The sequence below is a fragment of the Cebidichthys violaceus genome, unplaced genomic scaffold (assembly GCF_023349555.1).
Source record: "Cebidichthys violaceus isolate CVI_PGR_0920_01 unplaced genomic scaffold, fCebVio1.0.p SCAF_16, whole genome shotgun sequence".
In the NCBI taxonomy this organism is placed as follows: domain Eukaryota; kingdom Metazoa; phylum Chordata; class Actinopteri; order Perciformes; family Stichaeidae; genus Cebidichthys; species Cebidichthys violaceus.
In genome coordinates this window covers 3,435,545-3,444,764 of record NW_027176329.1, presented here as the reverse complement: position 1 = coordinate 3,444,764, position 9,220 = coordinate 3,435,545, and the positions used below count along the sequence as shown (strand labels likewise).

The window sequence follows — 9,220 nt, the reverse complement described above, 5'->3', positions numbered from 1 at the left end:
AATCAGGTGTCTCGGCTCTATAATCTGAGATAGCTATAGGTGGGGCTGCTGGTGATTATGTAAAGGTTGCCAGCAGGAATAAATGTAAACGACATTATCAAAATGGTGAAATAACCTTCGCTGCATTTTCAATAATATCCTTGACAAAAAAAAAAAATGTCTTTCCACAGTTTGATGGTCCGCTCACCACCAAACTAAAAGTATGTTGTAGTCCGGCATCAAATCCACGATCAGTTCAAGAATCCATAGGATCGTGTCGTATAATCGGGCAAAACCCTGCGCTCATTGTACACATCCTGGACTTTTTAAAAACTGCCTTCCCTTTCAAAATAGTCATTGACATATTTTTCCTGCTCTGCCAGGGATGCCTGAAGCCTCTTCCTTACATTTCAGAAATGTTTTGACATAATCCCTAAACAATGCATGCGTCTTGTTGGGAAAATGCCACACTTCATCAATGGACACAATCGGATACCCCTCTTTGGACTCCCCTCTGAAGCTCAAACGACACCCGACGTCTGTCTCTCTGTATGTACAGTCACTAGTCTGGTAGTCTTCAGCACACCTGCTACATATACCTTCAAAGCCTGAGGCAGCAGGTGTTTTTGAGAAGCTTACGAGTAGAAATCCAGCGCTGTCGGATTGCTCTGTCATACAGCAGAAGAACCCTACTTCCTCTGGTTTCCCTCAAAGTCCACAGCCCATGCATTTGCCTCATGCTTGCCGTTATGATAGTCTCAAAATCAAACAATATGTAATCTGTTTGCGCTTCTTTTTTACAGGGCTGAATGAAACAGGCATGGGACTCATCGCTCTCCAATCGTTGCTCGACTCGTGCAGACTTTTGCCAGTCTTGTCCGTTTTTTTTTGTTCAACCAATCAGATTTTTAGTTTGACATGTTGGGCGGAGTCTTTGACATGTCGGAGCCTTCTAGGTAGCCTAGCCGAGACAATATGTATTTTTGATATTGGGGGGAGCGGCAGCAGCAGCAGGAGTAGAAGGAAGAGACGCCGCGCAAACACAGCTGTTCACCGCTCGCTGCCCGGTTCTTGTTAAAAATGTCCGCTTAACAATAAAAAAAAAAAAAAAAAAAAAAAAAAAAAAAACTGCGTTAATGTGCGATAAAATTGTCGGCGTTAATTAATTAATGCGTTAACGGGATAATAACGTGTTAACTTGCCCAGCCCTTATATACACACATACATACATACATACATACATACACGTGAGTGCTGGGCACGTTAACACGTCATCACGTCATCGCATTAATTAATTAACGCTGACAATTATTTTATTTTTTTATAAATGCAATACACACCGCTGATGCCAGGAAATCACCCAAACAAGCGGTGGAGGGAGACTTCAGCAGACCACGTTGGATGCAGCGTGTGGGAGAAGTATAGATCCACAAAAGCAAGACAAGCTCATACCTGCAAACTCCTAAGAGGTGAAGAAGGTGACCGTCCTTACAGTGAACACCTTTATCCAGGCCCAGCTCAGCGCTGCGTCAAGCTGCGCTACACAAACGGCCTCCTCTTCATTAAGCTCTTTGACCTCATCTCATCAGCATCTGGGCCTCATGTAGAATGAGGTGATTTCATGGTCATAACTTTAATGACCACGAAATCACCTCATTCTACTTTGAGTTAAAAAAAACCAAAACAACCAGATCCACCGGTGTTCCGGTTTAACGTCAATGAGTGACCGGAATACTGCTGTTAAAAATAACCTGATTTAATGAAAGTGTTTGCAAACCAAATGTTGTTGCACTTTTGTTCATATAGCAGTACTCTTAAAATAAAAGGTGCACAATACACTACTTTTGAATTCATTATTGAACTTTGCGCATAACAATGCGATTAATCGCAGAAAATCACGCGATTAAAAATTGTAATCGCTGCCCAGCACTACTATACACACAATTCTATTGTTAAAGATATGAACCAACTCAAACCTGAAATCAAACTTCACTTCATATTTCTTCAGCTCAGAGGAGACATTGAACTACAGACACTCGTCTGATGACATCATCATCATCTTCTTCTGAAAGATAGAAATTCTCTCTCAATGGACCTGGTTGAACATTAATTGAATAACCCTGGTCTAGATGTATACATGTTGGTAACCACGTGTATCAGAATCAGAACCGTTTATTGCCATGGTATGTTGAACATACAAGGAATTTTGCATGACAGGAGGTGCATAACATTTAACAATCAACACAGTGCAAAGTATATAAACATATTCAAATTTACAGAGACATTTTTTTTTTTTTTTTTTTAAATATGTTTATATACATTGCACTGTGTTGATTGTTGTAGAATTAAAAAAAACAAAAAATAGTCTCTTGCGGCTATGCTCTAAACCCAACCTGAAGTCGGCCATTTTGAATTTTGTATGAATTTCCTCCTCCATCCCTCTCCTCCCGTCTCTTCTCCTTCAGCCAGTCCTCCACACTTCTGCCCCCTGAGGAGCTTTGACAGAAGTGGAACATGGTTCTGGACTTCTTGTTGAAGAAGCGGCTGTGACCATAGTGTTTGGTCTTTGGCTGACGACAGAGGCTGCAGACGCAGGCGAAGGGCGCCTTTATTTTGAAGTCCTGACCCCGTCTCTCTGCCTCCTGCTTCTTCTTGTCAAGCTTTCTCCGCATCCACAACGTTGTCTTTGGTAACTGAGGAGGTGAAGGAGCAGCATTGGCAGGTTCAGCCTCAGCCTCAGTGGTGGGACCAGCAGCAGCTGGTAGGTCTGGGGCCTGGGAGGGGCCCGGCTGGTCGGAGACAACTGGTAGGGGCTGGTCCAGGGGAGGGCTCTCTCTGGCGGGCACATGGGCCTGGAGGACGTAACCCTCCTGGCTCTCCCTTCTCCAGTTGAACCTGGAGTTCATAGAGGTTTTTTTTTTAAGAGTAAAATCTAAGCACCTTGAAGACATAACTGTACTTTATACCAGCACTGTAAAGGACTTCTTAGTTTAGTTTGGATACTCACCACTGTATGAGCATCCTCTGGTTTATCTCAAAGAGACACAGCTTGGCTCGGAGGGTTGGATTTCCCAGCACGCCCTCTCTGATGGTGCAGTAGCTCCTGAGGATCAGAGACCAGCGGCTGATCCGAGCTCCTGCCAGAGAGCGGCTCTGATGATGGATCCTACACAGCAGGATGCAGATAGCCTCCATCAGCCTGTTGGCGTCAGGCCTCGTGAAGGGGCCACTGAACCTCCCCTGGGTGAGCTGGTCCCTGTAACGTGGGGAATAGTTAACAGGGTCCTTGTCTCCCTTGGGGAGTTTCTCCCACAAGGCCAAGATCTGCGCCTCACGCACCACTGTGACTCGGCCCGCCACCCGCAGCTCCACCAGATACTCGGCCAGGTTCAGGACATGCTGGTACCCCGGGGAGCCATCAGGGTCCACACACTCCTACAGAGGTCAGATGAAAACAGTCATTTGTTCGTCATGTGGCTTTGAGAACGGAGGAGACGGAGCTGATGTAAAAAGGTGAAATGATCACGTACCTGCTCGGCGGTGTCCTGGAGGTCAGCCGGCTCGGACTTCACCGGCTGTCGGGGCTGTGAGGCGTCTGAAAGGAACTCTGTATCAAACAGGAATTCCTGAAAGCCCTCATCAACCCCTTCCTCCTGCTCCACGAAGTCTTCGTCGTCATCCTCCTCCTCCTCCTCCGCCTCTTCCTCCGGGACGTCGGGGTCGTCTGGCAGCTCCTGCAGCACCCGGCCGGTCTGGGAGAACAGGTAGTTGACCCCTATCAACTCCCCTGTGGCAGCACAGAACATAATAAACCCAAATTATGAACACAATCAAACATACAGACAGCTTTCTGAGTTTCTCTCCCTCCCTCCCTCCCTCCCTCCCTCCCTCCCTCAGCAGTTACCTGTGTACTCCCGTATCCTGGTGCAACTGTCAACTAGCCTCCTCCCGTACAGGCTTTGGGCCAGCTGGTTGATAGTATCCAAGTCCTGGCTGCCCCCCCCCTCCACCGAGGCACGCCTGTGGTCCTCGTTCCACCTTGTCATGCCCTCCAGCAAGTAGAGCTGGAAGTTCACGGCGCTAGCACTGGTGCCTGGAACATTACACAGAGAGGAGTGAAGCAAGAAGCAACGGACTCGCAGTGAAGATTAACTTGCGTGTTCAGGCTTCAGACACTTACCAGGGATGAACCTGTTTAGGTGGAGGTGGAATGAATCCAAGGAGGTGGAGCCACGGGAACAGCGGTACACCGGAAGACTGACCCCTCCCCTGGTCAGCTGGCCCGTCCTGGTGTACAGCTGCAGCCCTGGTGGGTCCTGGATGCACTGGAGGTGGCGGCGCTGGGTGCTCCAGATGCCCTCCACCCTCTCCTGGTCCAGCAGCAGGATAGCCATGCTGTCTTTGGCCGACTTGAAGTGGTCCAGGGTGTCCTCAATGAGACGCTCGGTCTCCTGTGCCCCACGCGTGTGGCGGCGACAGTGCCGAGCCATCTCCTTGTGGGAGACCCTGCTCCAAGCCCCGGGGTCCTCTGCCTCCTTGGCTCTCTTCAGCAGGGCGATGTCCTCCTGGTCCCAGGCGAAGATGGAGGCGGAGAGGCGTTGCATAAATTGGGCATAGAGGGGGTGGCTTTTGGTGGTGACCATCTCCGCCAATCTCCTTATAAAATGCCCTATGTCCAGCCTGACCACTAGCTGGGTCCACTCTGGGAACAGAGCGGCAGCTGCTGAACCCCCAGTGATTGAGCAGCAGTCCCTGTCCACGTAGAGGACCAGAGGTGGCTCCTCCTTAGCCTGCTGGTACCGCCTGACCAGCCCGGAGGTCATTTGCTGCAGCCCATAACCCTCGGCCCCAGTGAGGACCGACATGAGCACCTGTCCGTGCTCGTTGCCCACGTTGGTCACCCACTGGGCCGGCCCTGCCGTGTGACCGGACAGCTTCCTGGTGATCTAAACAAACAGAATCACAATTACTGTATTGATCCCTGTGGGGAAACCGGGAATCTATTCTAAAACAGGAACATATACGACCATGTGAAAGCTAAATACAACATAAAAATGTCTAAACAGTCTACCTTCTTAGTGGAGTCCATTTTTAGGATGGAGCCAAAGACGGAGGTCACCTTGGCTCTCATCTCCTCCAGACGGGCGAAGCTGTCGGTGGCGAAGGCGGAGAGGATCCACTGCCTGCTGGGGACCAGGTCCATCTCTGGCAGGTCTGGAGGACGAGGAACAGTCACACCCGGCGTCATGAACTTCTTGTATGTTGACATGAAGCGAATGCAGCTGTTCATCCAGGCCGCCGTGTGCTGCTGCACCAGGCAGGAGCGCAGACGGTCGGCACTGTTGCCGAGCGACCGTCCCCTCATCTGCACCAGGACCCTCTTATCACACGACAGCCTGCAGATTAGATACAACAAGTTAGTGGACAGAAAGTTAATGTCAAAGAACTGGCCAGTTAAACTCTCAGGCTCCTCCCTCCTCAACCCCCCCAGAGTCTTTGATGTACCTGTAGGTGAGCACTGCAGGGAACGTCCTCCTGTACTCCTCATCCAGCTGGGACAAAATGCTCCTCGCCCACGATGCCAACTTCTTCCCACAGCGGCGACACTCAAGGTACTCTGTGCCCATAAAATACCATCCGTCGCTGTCCAAGACCTTGCGTACGGTCTTGTACAGGCCACATCCGGTCATCCTGTGGGCACAGACGGGGCAGCTGATGGTGCACTGCCACATCCTGTAGGGCACCCACAGGAAGAACGGCCGCTGGAAGAAGGCGTCGAAGGAGGCCGGTGGCTGGTAGTACAGCCGGCGGGGTCCAGGAGGATAGTTCCAGGACTGCAGTTCTGTGTTGAGGGCGGGCTTCCCACTCTGGTCCCTGGTGAACAGAGCCCGGCTCACCCACCCATGCTGCACACTGGGCAGCGTGCTCCTCCAGCTCTCTGGGAGAGGAACCTGGAACACACAGATAAATACAGAAACAACCGTTGGCAAAAAGACTAAAACTTGCAATATCACATCTGCAATATGAGTGTTTGGATTTTAATCAGAGGACTGACATCAGCTGGGAGAGGGCCACATGCTGTCGCAGGGACCGCTGGAGCAAAGACCACTGGTTCATCTGGAGCAGGGACCACTGGTTCATCTGGAGCTACAGACATGATTGTAAAAAGAAAAACAACTCCTTTACGCTCATGCTTTTCTTACTGCATCCTGTTAAGACAAGTGAACAGGAAATAAAATACCCGGTCACATTGTATTGAGCTTGTTACATGAAACGTGATTCTGCTGTCATCACCTGAAGAAATGGACGGCCCCGAGGAAGATGAGGAGGAGGTAGCTGTGGAGGTTGGTGGGGCAGAAGGTGAGGAGGCTGCTTTACCCTTCTGGTCCCTGCTCATCACGTACCGCTTCAGGTGGTCCATGCTTGAGCCCGTGGACTGCACACGGGCTCTCCTGAGCCACATCCTGTAGCTGTGGAGGGATGAAGCCACATTAGATGAAAACAGGAAACGCCTCACAGTGACGCTTTGATTAAGACTCGCTCTGTGACTTACCTCTGCACTAGAGGATCTGCAGACTCGTAGAACTCCCGGTACGAGAGTCCAGCATGCTCCCCGAATCCCACCCGCCTGCTGTCCAGCGCTCCCTCAGAGGAGGAGCCGTCAGACACCCTCCTCTGCTGGACAGCAGACATCACACAGGGGAACAGCCTGGCGTACCGGGACAGAGCATCCTTGTTCTGCTTGATGGGGCTGGTGTCGAGGTCCCCCGACTCACGCTCCTGATGATGAGCCGCCAGGATCACGATCAAGTTGCCCACATCGTTGCTGAGAAGCCAGTGGAAGGTCTGCCCTCTGTACTTACCAAACTGGATCTCATGCCGGCTGAGAACCAGTTTGGTGTCGCTGCAGTCCCCTCCACCAGCACTGACCCGGTCCCTGGCGCCCTGCATTGTGGCTGCAGGGTTCTTCGGCCGGTGGGATTGGACTCCCTCCTGCTGACTGCTGAAGGCATCCGCCTCGGGAGAAGGCTTCAGGATCAGGTCATTTGACGTGTAGCTAACCCTCAGATTTGGTATGTAGTCCATCTGTTCATGAAAGAGAGACAGTAGGAAGACCCAATGAGCCCAGTGATAACACAGTACTGGACATGTAGTAGAAATATAGAATAATGTAGTATTCTGATGGGATTATGAGATCATAATAATCATAGCCACATAGCTGGAAATAAAAAGACAATGCATAATTATAACAGTCATTACTGCTGTACAGAATAACTGATTTTGTGTTTCCCAGCGAACATGTTTCAGGTGAAAAGACGTTTTTCACCGACTATTTGAAGAAGTTGATTAAATGTTCATATTTATACCAGATTTCATCTGGATTTGAACTATTGAATTTGTTCATCAAATACACTGTGCTGAAAATAGTATATCCTCATTTTAGAGGCTAACTAAGAAACCACATCCACATTTCTCCATGGAAAGTCAATATTGTAAATCCCAGCGAAATCTGGTCTAAACATGAACATTTAATCAACGTCTTGAAAAAAACCTTTCACTTTAAAACATCTTAAACTACACAAAGCTCTCGGTAAAATATGTGGCAATCAAATACCTAGTCATAGTAACACATCAACAGTTTCCACTACAGGACAAAGAACATGTGACAGGCAAAAAAGTATTTGTATGTATTAAGCAACAATATCAATATAACATGAACAATGTTCTTTAAATAGAACCACAATCTCGTGCTGATGTTCTCTGTGAGGCGCTTCTCTTAGAACATCAGAACTATTTTGTAGAGTTAAACAAGATAAACATGTATTCATCCTCACAGGAAACATCAATAAATAAATAAATATAAATACCTGAACCATCTGGCAATAAAGATTCTCATCAATAGATAATAAAGATTCACGAATGAGTCCAGGATCCAGTAGCTGGAGGTCCTAAGTGAGAACCAGACGGTGCAGGTCTCACATTTGTCCTGTGGGGGTCCAGTCTTGGATGTGGTTCTGCGTGGCGTTGAGGGCGCTGTAGAAGAAGAACACAACTCCTCATCTGAAGAAGAAGAAGAAGAAGAGACTCTCATCACTGTTCCGGCTTCACCTCTGAGGATTCTCTCTTTACGTCTCACTCACAATCCTGTGTGCCCGATAACAAATACTTTTACTTTGAAGGGTCTCACCAGAAGTCTGCTATCTTAATGCATTATCTTCACTCATTAAAATCTAACTTCTAACAGATCATACCGCGGCTAACAGCCTCTTTACCCGATATTGACCGTGTGCAACAGAACTCCGTTCAAAAACTGTTGAATTATACAAATACTGCTGCTTAACTGGACTAAACGTCATCATTAATATCAACTGAGAGAACTTTTCTGAACCAAACGGAGCCGCTCTTAAATTCGGCGAACACAAAATCAACCGAGGAACAAACATGTCTGATAATAATCACACTTTTTGTCACAGTTTGGACTATTTCTTGTGGAGAACTCTCAGGTTGTCTTCGTAGCGGTTTATCGGCTCAAACGTTGAACTACATCTGGAAAACACGCGTTTATAGTAACAAGAGTGTTCAAGAGTCTTTTCAGTTTCATTACTGGACGTTTATCTACGAAACAAAGCAAGTTTCTCGTCCACATTCCAGGAAACAGACACATTAAAAAAGACGATTCCACAACGAGGTTTGGTGGTAAACAGAGTTTCTATCTCAGCGTTCGTCTCTTCTCCACAGCTTCAACGGAAGAATTTAAACTGACGGTTTCACACTAAACACTAAAGAGTTTCTAGAGTGTTTTACATTCATATTTAATACTAATTAATAAGTAATTTACTTACGATCTCGTAGCTTTCGAGTCACAGTTTGAACTGAGCGCTCGGTAGAGAGAATCCAAGATGGCGGCTCAAGATTTCACAATTGACACAAACAAGCCATCTGATTGGATGATGAAAACTTGGAGAGTCTGATTGGCTCCTCAAAGTTGACACACAGGTTGAGAATAGGCTCGTTTTAGATAAACCAGGCCTGCGCATAATCGGTCACCGGCGATCGGCGCACAATGCAATGCCGGTTAGAATTGTGTCCGACTTGATCCCGACTTGCTCTGACGTCATGAACACGCGGGCAACGATAACCACACGAGAGCGAGGCGGCCGCAGATTTTAGAGCCAGGCACAGCAGTTGCTCTCCACCGACTGCATGACCCCAGGGGTGCGTCCCAAGTCTCTTAATTGCG

The 9,220-nt window shown here is 48.3% G+C and overlaps 1 protein-coding gene across 3 annotated transcripts; it reads right to left on the bottom strand.

The window, feature by feature from the left end:
- Positions 1 to 2,135: 2,135 nt before the first annotated feature.
- LOC137872520 (uncharacterized) lies at positions 2,136 to 9,003 on the bottom strand. Of its 3 annotated transcripts, none has more exons than XM_068710759.1 (12): positions 8,823 to 9,003; positions 7,848 to 8,040; positions 6,533 to 7,065; positions 6,274 to 6,449; positions 6,035 to 6,126; positions 5,485 to 5,930; positions 5,051 to 5,375; positions 4,160 to 4,925; positions 3,884 to 4,072; positions 3,510 to 3,766; positions 2,987 to 3,414; positions 2,136 to 2,874 (listed from the first exon to the last, which is right to left on the bottom strand). In XM_068710759.1, the coding sequence occupies exons 2-12, from the start codon at positions 7,854 to 7,856 to the stop codon at positions 2,355 to 2,357; spliced, it is 3,741 nt and encodes a 1,246-aa protein (XP_068566860.1). In that variant the 5' UTR covers positions 7,857 to 8,040; positions 8,823 to 9,003; the 3' UTR covers positions 2,136 to 2,354. The 3 variants fall into 3 exon arrangements, with proteins under 3 accessions (XP_068566860.1, XP_068566861.1, XP_068566862.1); XM_068710760.1 differs by having other exon boundaries at positions 6,035 to 6,120; XM_068710761.1 differs by lacking the exon at positions 2,136 to 2,874 and having other exon boundaries at positions 3,098 to 3,235; positions 3,319 to 3,414.
- Positions 9,004 to 9,220: the final 217 nt, after the last annotated feature.

Coding starts and splice junctions, on each gene's coding strand:
- LOC137872520 (XM_068710759.1), bottom strand. Junction 4,073..4,159: donor CCTAAACAGGTTCATCCCTG/GTAAGTGTCTGA, acceptor GTAATGTTCCAG/GCACCAGTGCTAGCGCCGTG. Junction 3,415..3,509: donor TCCAGGACACCGCCGAGCAG/GTACGTGATCAT, acceptor TGACCTCTGTAG/GAGTGTGTGGACCCTGATGG.